Source organism: Psammomys obesus, unplaced genomic scaffold (genome assembly GCF_907164565.1).
Source record: "Psammomys obesus unplaced genomic scaffold, mPsaObe1.curated_primary_1811, whole genome shotgun sequence".
NCBI lineage: Eukaryota > Metazoa > Chordata > Mammalia > Rodentia > Muridae > Psammomys > Psammomys obesus.
Window position 1 is genome coordinate 19067858 of NW_026596057.1, and position 13818 is coordinate 19081675.

The window sequence follows — 13818 nt, forward strand, 5'->3', positions numbered from 1 at the left end:
ATCTGCAAAGATGTCAACATTTATCAATTGAAAGGAAGATTTTTTAAATGTTATATAGCCCTTTTTTCTCACATTTGAAATTAGTTATTTGAGAATTTCTTATAATGTATTTTGATTATATTCATTCCCTCCATCACCTCTTCCCATATCCTCCTTATTTATCCAGATTTGTTTGTTTGTTCTAAAACACAGCAGATATAGTTTGTAGTGCCCACTTATTTTTGGATATGTTGCCTTCCACTGGGGCGTGCTTAGTCCACTAGGAATCACACATTCAAGAAGACTGACTCTCCTTTCAGCAGCTATCAGTTGCCCTCTAGCTAAGGGTAGAACGTGGTGTCTACTTCTCCTTTCCATGCTGGGAGAGTGACAGCATTTTGTGTGGCTTGAGTTTGTTAAGATCTTCTGCATGCTGTCACAGTTGCTCTGTGTTCATCTGTGCAACTGCCCTGCTGTGTCTGGAAAATGCTGTTGTTTTTTATAGTCCTCCACCACCTTCGGCTCTTGCAGTTCTTCTGCCCCTCTTCTGCAGTAATCCCAGAGCCTTGAGATGATGGAGTCTGATGTAGATGCCACATTTAGGGCTGAGCATTCTGTAGCCTCATTCTCTGCACCTTGACCATTTGTGGGTCTATGTTAATTGCCATTTACTGCAAAAGAGACTTTTCTGATGAGGGTTGAGAAATTTCACTAATCTAAGGGTATAACAATAAGTCATTAGGGATCAATTTAATGTGATGCCTATTTAGCAGTATAACAGAGTAGTCTCGTACTGGCCTGTGACCTAGCCAGCCACAGGTTCTTGGCCCTGACAATGGTGCCAGGTTTGGGTTTCAAATTGTGGAGCAAGCTTTTAGCCTAGTCAGAAAGCAAATGACATTCATGTCTGTTTTACTAGTAGACATGTCTTACAAGACCAGTTTCACTGTAGCTAGCAGGAGTCATAGCAGGATAAGATTGATTTTTTTTTTTCCATCTAGTAGCATGCATAAGCACCTTCTAGTATTGTGAAAGCTGGCTTTCAGATGAATACCTGCTTAATTTCTTCATGTTTTAGCACTCAGCAATAGGATTTGACAGTGAGCAAACAAGAACATTGGCAATGGCCTATGCTGTTTGGGAATTTATGGAATCTTCTTGGCCAATTACTCCAAAAGAGGTAACCCATTCCTGGCACCAGACTTTTTATTTGTTAGCATGTGGTGTCTTAGAGGCATTTTTGCACAATCTTAATGTAAACTTTTTATATATGTGCATGTAAATACTTCAGGAAGCTTTTGTGGTAGTAGGTTTTCATATGATGTCTTTGAACTGTCTTTAGTATTAGTTATCCCTGTGTTCCCTCCTCTACCCTCCCCTTCCATTCCCACCCCATGTAATGCTCTTTTTTGTTTTTGTTTTGTTTTGTTTTGTTTTTCAAGACAGGGTTTCTCTGTGTAGCATAGGCTGTTCTGGACTCACTTTGTCAACCAGGCTGGCCTCAACTTCACAGAGATGACCTGCCTTTGCCTCCCTGAGTGCTGGGATTATAGGTGTATCCACCGTCACACCTGGCCTCTGTGTAATACTTTGTGTTCCATTATTCCCCTTTGACTCTTTATAAGTAGCTGTATTTTATCCCTCTTCTCAGGGAGAATTTTTAAAACAAATGCTTCTGATTGAACTATTTTTGCTAAAATAAACAGTGTCAGCAGTTAAAGACTTTTTTTTTTTTAATGTAGGTTTTAAATCACTTAGGTGTACTCAAACATTAACTTACTGTTGTTTGTTGTATAGTGGACTTTATTTAAGGTACTATTTATATACTATATTGTTTTATATTTCTTAGCTGTTTCTCTAACAGACTTAATTAGTTTCAAGAAATGGTTGATACGTCTTTGGAAAAACAAAAGCACTTTATACCATCTTAGTAATTTGTATTAAAATAGTTTTGTATTAAAAAATTATATTACATATGCTTTTTGAAACCACACCCCTTGTGTCTACATTCCTACTCTGATTCTGGTGAGTGAATTTCTGAATCTAAGTGAGGTTTTTTTTCCTTCCTTTTAAATCAGTAATTAAATGCATTGCAACCAATTCTTTGACATTCAGTTTTTATAACATATTCCTTCTTCAGGCATACTTATAATCCAAATTTGAAGTGCACTTAAAATTCCTTACATCCAATTATCCATTCATATTATAACCATCTTTGAATTTTTAATTTAATATTCAAGTATGTTTGGTTCAAAATATACCATCGTCCTAGTTTTGCATGCTGTGGTACAAACTTCAGTTGTGTAATTCTAACACTAGGAGGCAGTGTGATCAAAGAGTAAAACCATTCTTCAGTTTTACACAAATGAGATCATATACCGAAAGTGGGAGAATCATAGTTTATGTCACTGCATTCCCCATGACATTTACAGAATATTTCAGCATCTTGTGTTTGTAATTATTTAAAGTGAGCCTAGTTTTTAAGAGGAAGTATAGATTGCTCATGGAATGACCCCAATTTTCTGCTTCATCTTTACATTGATAGTTTTTTATATCTGATACAAAGTGGTTATTCTTTACAAAAATGTCTATTTTTGTGTTAGTTTGTTAGAGATGCATTTTGAGCTTAAATGCAGTTATATTTATATAGCTAGTAAATGTCTTACAAAATTTGGAGACGTATACTCTAATTTGCAAGTATCCAAAGAAAGGTGAAACATGGTTGCTGAGGAGATGGCTCACTGGCTGAGATAGCTCACTGGCTGAAAGTGCTTACATCCAAGTTCAAGGACCTGAGTTTAGCCCCTAGATCCCATGAATCTAAAACCAGATGTGGTAGCGTGGACTTCTAATTCCAGTGTTGGGGAGGCAGAGACAGGGAAGGCCCTTACTTTGGCATTGAACATGCAAAAATAAAGAAAAAGTTGGCATTAAAATTCTGAATACTTACAAGATTAAAACAAACAAGAAAGGTGCTTGTTTATAGGGGAGTTACAAAATTGACCGAGTGTTCCATCATAGGACACAGAGGGTCCTATAAGGTTGTGTGATTAGCAACATCTCTACATTAAAGGCAATGAGGAGTGTGTGTTTTATAGGTATATTAGGTCACTTTGAAGAAGCCAAGGGAATTGAGGAAAGAAAGAATTCAATAAAAGGAATTTTGTCAGCTAGAAAGTACAAAATCATTGTCATTTCAAATTTCATTTCAAACAGATGTTTAAAATGTAAATATTATATTTATTTTCAGATTATGAACTTCCCCAGCGAGTTTTTGTTCCCCTTCCTGGATCCTCTGTAATGTTATGTGATTACAAATTTGGTGATGAATCAGTTGAAGAAATCAGAGAACATTTTTCAGAGATGTTAGATCATAAGATTCAAATAGAAGACTTGGAAATTGCAGAGGAAGTAAACACAGGTAATTAAAACCTGCTTAAACCACATCTAAACTCATTATGCCTTCCTGTTTCCTTAGAGCTAATTCTGTTTAATACTTTGAACTATTAACTGAGGTCTGTATAGACACATATATGATAGATCTCTACACATAAAAAAATATAGTTTTCTTTGGATGCTTTAACTAAAAAAACACATCCAAGTTTCTTTTGAGTCTAGCAAGTGAATCTTCATGAGAAATTTTATCTTTAAATGTGTGGAAATATGTAGCTTTCAGTTATTTATTAAAATGTGAGGTAAGTGTTTCTCTGTTTTATAAGACTCTGTCTGTGTGATTTGTCATTTTCTTTGCGTCCTTGTTGTATAAGAGGGTCACTCTAGCCAGGTGAGCCGTCAGAAGTCAGAAAATGGTGATTTGGATACAGCATAGACTTGTGGTATATCCAGTTGTGTAGCCCATTGATTCCTCTAGCCTTTGCACATTTGACCTTAACTTAGGAAGGTTTCGTTTGATTTGTTTTATGTATTTCTTTGTAGTAAGTACAAGATATAAAAATGTATATCTAAACAAATGTGCAAATATATATTTCTAAATATTATATATTAAAATCAATCACTTGTGAATATTAATAGGTACTGAGTAAAAAACAGCTTATTTTAGAAATCTGTGGTTTGATAGAAAGTTTTTGGGTTACTTTTGAATATGAATGTTTATTACATTTGAATGCAACAATTTTAAAAGTTTCTTTTCTAATTTTTTTGTCAGTTCTGTTTAATTTTCAACCCCATTAGGCAATAATACAATGTTCATTGGTAAAGCCATGTAGCATTTAATTGGGGGATTTCAAATCTGTCAGGGAAGTTTCAAGTTAGTTGAGGACCACCCATGTCTAGGGATTTTTTTCCTAACAGCTCCATGTCAGTGTTGATAATGATAAGACATAAAACAGTATCTCTATTTTGAAAGAGAAAAAAAATTCCTAAATTTCTCAATGTTCACTGTTAAAGGAACTGTCCTTTAATCCTTTGAAAGCTGGTCTTTTATAACTAGCATATTTTCAAGGAGATTAAAAACTACTGTTGAAAGTATCTTGGAGGTGGTACTTGGCTCAGTGTTTAAGAGCAACTGTTGCTCTTGCAAAGGATCTGGATTCAGTTTCCAGAATCCACATGATGGCTCATAACCATCCATAACTCTTGTTTCCAGGGTTCCAATACCCTCTCCTAACCTCAGACTGCACTAGGCTTACACAAGGTACACATACATACATGCAGGCAAACACTCATTCATAAAAATAAATCTTTTTAACAGGAAAAATATTTTAAAAACAGAACATATATTGGAGCCAGAGGAGTCGGTGCCATTACAGCTACCCAAAAGGCTAAAATGTGAGCAGTAGTCAGCCTTTCTGCAACTTACAGTTCATTCAAGAGTACGCATCAGTAAAACATTTGCACTACTTCCTGACTGCATTCATGCTTTTAAATTTGAGGCTAACTGTTCTAAATAGTTTAGAGCTAAATGTCCCACATTCTTTATTCTCTTTGTTATAGTTTCTAAACAACATTTTTCCCTTTCCATTTTTTGCCTTAGATTGGGAATTTCTTTTTTAATATTTTTTATATTAATTACAGTTTATTTACTTTGTATCCCAGCTATAATTCCCACCCTCCTCTTCTCCCAATCCTACCCTCCCTCATCTCCTCCCTGCCCCTTTCCAAGTCCACGGATAGGGGAGGTCCTCCTCCCCTTCCATCTGACCCTAGCTTCTCAGGTCTCATTCGAACTGGGTGCATTGTCCTCCTCTGTGGCCTGGCAAGGCTGCTCCCCCATCTGGGGGAGGCAGTCAAAGAGCTAGCCACTGAGTTTATGTCAGAGACAGTCCATGTTCTCCTTACTAGGGAACCCACTTGGACAGTGAGCTGCCATGGGCTACATCAGAACAGGAGTTAGAAATTATTTGTGTATTTGCTAGGAAATGTACAGTATCTTTCAATTGGTTAGTGACTTAAAGTAATAAAAGAAAAACTACTTCCTTAAATGTATTGATTTGCCATTCTTAAAATAGTTGACCAAATTAAGTTACTACATTCATGTGGTGTTTAAATGTTTTAGGTCAGTTTCATTGTTGTGTGAACATCATAAGACTGTACTTAACACACACCAACTTGTATAGGTCAGTCACTGAACCTGTTATAATTTTGGTGCTGTAAGGAGAGACAGGCAGACATGAGGTGCATGAGGCTGACACTGTGGAACATGACATAATTTTTTGAAGGAGATGAACTGTGAGCCTCATTCATTTTATGCAAATGCATCTGAGCTGTCATCAGCTTAGGGTTTACAGTTGTCAGTAAGATTTAAAATGTTTTGAGTCTCGATCTCCATTATGTAGCCCTAGAGCTCCCTATGTAGACAAGGCTAGCTTCAAGGATCAACCTGCCTCCGCTAAGTATGTACCATCACTTCTGGCTTATACTGTATTTTTATAAGTAGGAGTGTACTCTAAAATAATTATGGAAAGTATATCATAATGTAAAATATTCATAAGTCAAATAATAGTTTATTATTATTGCCAAATACTGTATATACTAGCCAAAAATTATCAGAATAGGTAGAATTTTACACCCATCCTCAGCAATATATTGATGCTTTAACTTAAAGTACTTTAGACTATTACTGTGCTTGTAGATATTTAAGATCCTGATATTACAATAACAAAGGGGACCAAAAAGTACTTTGGAAGTTAGGTGTGGATACTTAATTATAATATGTTAGTATAGAAACCACACTGATAGGAAACCATAACTTTTTCGATAATACATATTTTTCTGTTTCTGGCATTTAGTAATGCACTGACAATATTACCACTCAATGTAGGAAGTATAATCTTTTCAGACTCTACCCTCTACAAGCTTTTGAAACTTGTATGAATTATAATCAAGCTAATAAAATGTGTTATTATATATTGCTTGCCTATAGTATATGAACATTAGGATTCTATAGATACAGTATAGTAGTATTTCTCAACAATCATGCAACACAGCAGAATGTACAGAGAAGTAGATTGAACAAGGTGATTAGGTCTGTAATAGAAAAATGGACAGATTGCCAGATACACAAGAGAGCCACCATCTTTGTATGGGACTCAGAGACACTTCCTGACTTTAAGTTGATATTGAAGGAAGAATTAAGTAAAAGTGAGCAGACATTTTAGGAGCTGAGATGTAGCCAAGAATAAAAATTGCCTATAATTATGTTAGCTTTGCCTCACTCAGAATTTGTTGAATTGGAAGAGATAATTTAGTAATTCTGTATAGGTTTGTGTTTGTTTGTTTGTTTGTTTGTTTGTTTTGTTTTTTTGAGACAGGGTTTCTCTGTGTAGCCTTGGCTTTCCTGAACTCAACATGGTTTGTAGACCAGGTTGACTGTGAATTCACAGAGCTCTGCCTGCCTCTGTCTCCCTGAGTGCTGGGATTACAGGTGTGTGCACCATGTCTGTCTAATTCTGTATAGTTTTAATAGAGTATATTCTTTATCATTATGGGGTAAGGTAATAAATGTACAAGTTTGGTGGATATATTATGGGTTTTTAGGTAAACTTCTTATCTGTTTAAGGTTATATTCATTTGTTTATTCATTTATTTACACAAAGATAATGAGTGTGCAGTTTTCTCTTTTATTTTAGGTGCATAATGAAAACCATGGTGTCACTAGTAGCTGTACAACCTGTCTAAGACATTTCCAAGCCCCAGAATCCTTTGGGCTAGGGACTACTTTTTCTAAAAAGATATATATATATCTTTATTTTATATAATATTAATTATATGTTAACAACATATTAATAATATATATATACATGGAGGATGGTAGGATACTTTATCAAATAATTTCCTCTCAGTGAACTTTCACACATTAACAAAAACATTAATGTTAAAGTATTAATACAATATTTTGTAATATACTCAGATTTTCATAAGCATCTCAGTTAAGGTTTTTGAATACAATAAACCCCTGAAATAGTTGGGATTCAGAAATGGAAATAAGCTACACATTTAGGACTCTTAAACCTTCTAAATGTCTGATGTTATTTCTAAGTTTTTGAAATTTTTATTTGTTCTACGGCCATACTACTCTGAATGAGCCCGATCTCATCTGAAATTACTATTTGTTTGACTATTACTATTATTTCTGTTCTGTAATGTTGTTGTCAAGTAGTTGCTATGCTTAAAAATACATATTTGCCAAATAAGTATCTTCAAATAACATACTTTCAAATGATTTAAGGGATAAAAAATAATTTGTTTGTCAAATGACTCACTAATGTCGAAGGATAACTGGGGCTTTAAATTTTCTTGGATGTGTTAGTCATCTCATAGACATTAACTAAATAATACAGATGTGCTTTGTCTATAGTATTAGATAAAAATAAATTGAAGACACACCTTTAAAATAAGCTGAAACTCATCTTTGCTGATTCTGGAGCCAGTTATTCTTTGTTACTAAATATTCATTATTTTTGTGCTGTGGCTGAATCCACAGCCTTATGCAGGTAGGAAAGCTGTCTACTATCCCCAGCCTTGGTCTTTATGTGACGCTGGCAGACTTTACATACATACTCACATGCCTGGGAATCATTAATAATATAAAGGAAAAATAAATAAATCTGATTATTTGTGGTGCTAGGAATGAAATCAGGGCCTTAGGTACGGCAGAAAGTCATGCTACCATTCAGCTATCTCTCAAGCCCTTTGTCCTCCCCCTCCTTTTAACGTGTGATCTGTCCCGATAACCCAAGTTTTCTTTAAATAATACTATTTCTCTGCCTCAGCCTTCTGAGCTCTGAAATTCAGGTGTATGACATCACTACCCCAATTAATGGTACATATTTTTGGATAATTTGTTGACTGTAGTTCTACAAGGACGGGGAACTCATCTATTTACAGAGTTCAGGTCTTGGTGACATGGAGATGGCTTAGCTGGTGATGACACTTGCTGTCAATACTGATAACCTTAATTATAAAAAAAAATGGTAATAATGAAGTAGATAAAAGCTTCCTCACCCTAAACTTTTTTTTTTTTTTTTAATTTTGTACCATAGATACCTATTTCAGTAAGTTAATGTATCATTCTTACGTGGCTATACTGATGTAACAGGATACACACTTGAACACATTTTAAATTAACACAGGGTGTTGTGGTAAATAAAAAAAAGTGTTTATTATGTGCTCTATGATTGTTGTGGTGGTATTAACCCATTATCACAATCAAATAAGACATGGACACCTGTTAGATTTTATAATTGCCTTATTACCTTGGGCCAGGAAGATATTTCACCTATGCTATCTCAATATCCTTACCATCCATCTCTCAGCTCCCATCCAGTGCCATCTACCTTAACCATCCTCATCTGGTCTACCTTCCATCCATAATCCCAAGACACTTATATTTTTCATCTTGCTGTTTTCCATCCATGCCATCCTTGGAGTCCTTCTTCCCAGACCACATGGTTCCTTCTTCATGCTAACCAATCCTGGTGTCCTCCTGCCTCCTCTCTTCCTGTCTGCCCATGATTCTCCTGTCCTCTAAAGCCTGGGAAGCTTGGCTATGTTTACCCCATTCTGCCCTGCAGGTTTAGGCCGTTTAATCAGGTAGGTTTACACAACAAGGATATGTGTATCAGGGCAGTAACCAAATTTTGAGGGGCAGTAATTTGCATTAAAATAAAGCTTCAGAACAACAGGGTAATTAAACTTAAGCAAACACTTCAATTTGTCCTATTCTAATGTTCTCTATATATCTGTCTTTCTCTCTCTCTCTCTGTGTCATACACATACACACATGCGCACATACCACTATATTATTTGTTGTTGTTGTTAATAAGGAATCAATCTGAAATAGTTATTTTCTTTTTTTTAAGATTTATTTATTATTTATACAGTATTCTACCTGCATGTGTGCTTGCACAGCAGAAGAGAGCACCAGATCTCATTATAGGTGGTTGTGAGTCACCATGTGTTTGCTGAGAATTGAACTTAGGACCTTTGGAAGAACAGCCAGTGCTCTTAACCTTTGAGCCATTTCTCCAACCTCTGAAATAGTTATTTTCAAGCATAGTTCTCTTGAATTCTGTAGCAGTTTCTGAACTACCACTTTTCTGGTATGGGCTGAGTCTGGCCATGCTCTTTGAGGACTCTGCATTCCTACCACAGTCTGAGTAGTGCTGCTTCCATCTAATTTATATATGGTGAGAGTTTATATATTTATATATGTCAGAGTTTGTTTTCATAGGATTCTTTAGTGCTGGGGAAGGAGAAAAAAAAAAAAACACTCGCCTGTATGACCTCTAAACATTTTATGAGGTCAAACACTTTTATGTTAAGTAAATTCAAACAAGCAAATCTATATAAAATATTATCAGCATAATGTAGTAAAAACTTATGTTTGGGCTGGGGAGATAGCTCAAAAAAATGTCTGATGATTGGAATTCTATCTCAGGAATCCTTGGTTGAGGGATAGGACAAACTCCTAGAAGTTGTCCTCCAGCCCCACATGCCTACGTTAGCATATGTGCACCCATACTCATACAACATCAACACACACACACACAGTTTTTAAATATTGTTTCCTACAATTTTAAAAAACAAGATAAATAATTTCTAACTTATCATTCTGTCTCTGTCTCTCTGTCAAACACAGAGATACACACATACCACTATACTATTCATTTTTGTTGTTGATAAGGGATTCATCTGAAACAGTTATTTTTCAAGCATACTTCTAGAATTCCATAGCAACTACTGCAGTGCCACTTTGGGGGTACAGGGTGAGTCTCCAGACTGCTCCAGGACTTTCTGTTCCAACCACATTCTTTAAGTCAACTACCTAGAATCCTCAGCTTCACCTTTACCTACTGGGTTTTGTAGTACTTGCCTTCCTTAACTTCTAGACGTTTGTAAGGTAAAATTTCTTGTCATATTTTGCTGGTATATGTCAAATTTCTAGGATTAAGAGTCAGTAATCTTGTTTTGCATTAGAAAAACTAGAAAACTTTTTTTTTAAAACATACTTTAGTCTACCTAGGTTCTTTCTTGTACTTCCTTTCTGTAATCCTGTTTATCTTGAGAACTGAATGAACATGAGTCATTCTGTTCAGTTTAGGTCAATAATAAAACTACATCGTGTGTTCTGAAGAATATATCACTTTGATATATATTCTGTGAAATTTAGTCCACCTATATGAACAAATTCATTTTATGTAAAAGATTATCAAGAAGGATGACTAAGTGGTTAAGAGGATTTGCTGCTCTAGCAGAGAACCCAGGTTCAGTTCCCAGCACCCTGCAATGCACACAGATAGCTCCCAACTCTCTGTAAGTCGGGCTAAAGGGGATTTGATGGGTTTCTGACCTCCACAGGCACCAGGCACACATGTGGTACATAGATATCCATGCATGTACAGATAAAAATAAAGTAAAGCAGATTTAAAATAGAAATAAACAGATCTTTTAAAATGGGTGAAAAATGCTGTTGATTGTGTATATTATTATGTTATTTTAAAAAGGCAGTTCTCAATTTATGTAGAGTTTTTTTCTGATTTCTTGCAGCTTATATAACTTCTATGAATAGTGAAGGTTCACTGGCCAACACAGGAGATGAACAACCAGAACAATCAAATAAAACAACAATAGGATTGAAAATTCAGCAAAACATAGGTATTTGCTTTTTTATGACTTTGAAAGTGAATTGATTTTGAATTTTCTTTTTATCTTAAAGTTAATTTTATTTCACCAAAATGTTAGATTAAGACAGCATTTCTGAGTATGATGAAAACTGACAATAGCTACACAAGTAAATTAGCATTCTGATTGAGAAACACTACCCACTGGGGCTGTGTTTCAATGCAATCTAAGTGTGAGACATATTGGGTATATGTCCCTGTTTACTTATATGTATGTATGTGTCCATCCATACACATATATATTTACAGAAGCTTTTTAAAACATTTCTTCTATTTTCTCTTAGTGTGCATTTGTGTAAGAGAGACATTTTGTCTAGGCTTTATGACCTAGTTTTTCAACTTACTACCATATCTTTCTCTAAGACTTCACTGGATTTTAGTATGTACATATCTATACACATTTGTAGCATGTGCATATATGTGTACGTCTGTGTGAAATGTCTTTTGGACCCATTTGTTACCCACGTTTCCCATATTTCAGAGCCTAAAGATCCATTGAGCCTTTCTTTTGCTCATTCCACTTCCATTGTTTGTGTTTGTTTCACTTTTAGGTGCGATTGCAGTACTTGCAGTTGCAGTGCTTGCTGCGGGCATCTCCTTTCATTACTTCAGTGATTAGGGTGAGGCGCAAGAGCTTCCTGACCATACAGAAAACACTGATCAACAGCTATGAAAAATAAAGATGTAAATGTCCCTGCATTGAAGCTAGCACAAACTCTGCTACGATAATGTCATTAGGTGTGTTTCTGGCTTACATGAAATATCAGCTGCCTTGTTTAGCCCTGCTTTATTATCTGGCCCAGGCTTCTAAAACTGAATTATGCATTTAAATGGAGTTGCATGTAACAAATCACTTATATATTTCTAGAAGGGTCAAAATGTGAGCTGTTTCAAGAGTTTCGTCCTATTGAACTGGATCACACACTGATCAGAATATTGAAATTTTAAGTATCTTATAGGACTTTTCTGCTGTGCACTCTGTTGCAGTATGTTATGGACATTGTTTAAGTTGGAGGCCGGGAATATTTAAGCACACAGACTGTGGTCTCCTGGATGACGAGTACCAGAAGCAACACTACAGCACGATGTATGCCTCATTCCAAAATGAAGAGAAATGTAAACCTAAGATGCTTTCCTAGGTAGCACAGCTCACGTTCATTAGCTCTCACCGTGTAGTTCTGTGTAGCTCCTGGCAAAACAAACTGGAATCACTTCTACCTTAGGCCCAAGACTCCCATAAGTTATGATCAAGCAATATTTTTTCATGATTGTAAATCATGAGGTATGCGATGCAGTGAGACAGCAGGAAAAATAAAATATAGGAAAAAAATAAACATTGAAGTCATTTCCCAAGGTTTGTATCAACAACATAGAGAATAAAAAATGAGAGCCATAGATGGAGATAAGAGCCAAGTAGTACTCCTTGGAGTGAAGAGTACATTCTTTAAGGGAAGAGAGGAAACTGCAGGCTGGTTAATGGTAGTAGACTCAGGTGATGAAGAGATGAGTGAAGTGGAAGGTAGAGCAGCGAGAAGGATGTATAGATGGAAAAATGGCAAGGTCTAGGAGAACCAGGAGGGGAGAATTGGAAGAGAGGCAGCACTTACGGTAACATGTTTCTCCACACAAGATAGCAAAACAGACATAAATTCAAGAAACACAATATATCTTAAATATAGTAAAAAATAAAATCCATGCTGGGTGTAGTGGAGCGTGGCTTTAATCTCAGCACTTGGAAGGCACAGGCAGCCAGATCTCTGAGTTCAAGGCCAGCCTGGTCTACAAATTGAGTTCCAGGACAGCCAGGACTGGTACACAGAGAAAACAAACAAACAAGATTCCACAACTGAACCGCAAGTCTGAAACAAGGTTTTAAAAATGCAAAAGGGGCTATAAAGATCCTCAGCTAACGCATGTCAGTAGACCCCCAGTAGCAACAGTGTACCCGAGAAGATTGAAAAATACCTTCAGAATTATGAGAGGAATTGTGAAAACTTATGCAAGGCAAAGCTCAGAGACAATAGGCCTTCATTAAAGAAACAAAAAAGGATGGTCTTCAATAAGGAAAATTACTTCAAAAGCAAGATCTGAAATTGACTTGTTAGTAAACAAACAAAATGATCAATATTGTAAATGCAAAATGTCATTTGTATAAAGCAATCATAATGAAGTATTTATAGAAATTGTAAACAAATGTAAGACTGAATAAATATTGGTTTGCAGCATTAATGTGGAATTTTCAAATAAGGATAGACTGGGAAAATCTGACTGAAAAAATAGGATGGGGTTGGTTAGAATCACAGTGCTTCAAGAGGCTTCTGCTAGGATTCAGGAGCCAAGCCAAGTTGATGTTTAAAATCAGTTATTTGAGCATGTGGTTAACTGTCAAGGCTATCTTCTCAAATAAAAAATTGGTGGTGAAAGATACCAATGAAAAGGAGTTTTTTTGGCAGCATCTGCCTCAGCTTTTCACCTCTCTACTATTCAGACTCTCAACCAAACTTTGAAAGCATACGTTATAAGGGAAGATTTTTCTAGCTTATTGTATGAGGCTCATATAACCTGCTAAAAGCAGTGTTAGCCAGAGAAAAGAAAACTACAGGCTAGTAACATTTTTTAACACATGTGAAAGTCAGATGCACTATTTAGTTAGTTCAGCACTATACTAGACAGAGGTATGAATGTCAACTCGGCTCAT

General features: G+C 35.8%; 1 protein-coding gene across 5 annotated transcripts in view; it reads left to right on the forward strand.

The window, feature by feature from the left end:
- The window catches only part of Odr4 (odr-4 GPCR localization factor homolog), a 42988-nt gene extending 29441 nt beyond the window's left edge, over positions 1 to 13547 (forward strand). For all 5 annotated transcript variants that reach the window (XM_055624567.1, XM_055624565.1, XM_055624566.1 and 2 more), the window contains 3 exons: positions 3230 to 3400; positions 10987 to 11094; positions 11672 to 13547. In XM_055624567.1, coding sequence (XP_055480542.1) covers positions 3230 to 3400; positions 10987 to 11094; positions 11672 to 11739 — 347 coding nt within the window. In that variant the 3' untranslated portion in view covers positions 11740 to 13547. The remainder of the gene's footprint in view (positions 1 to 3229; positions 3401 to 10986; positions 11095 to 11671) is intronic.
- Positions 13548 to 13818: the final 271 nt, after the last annotated feature.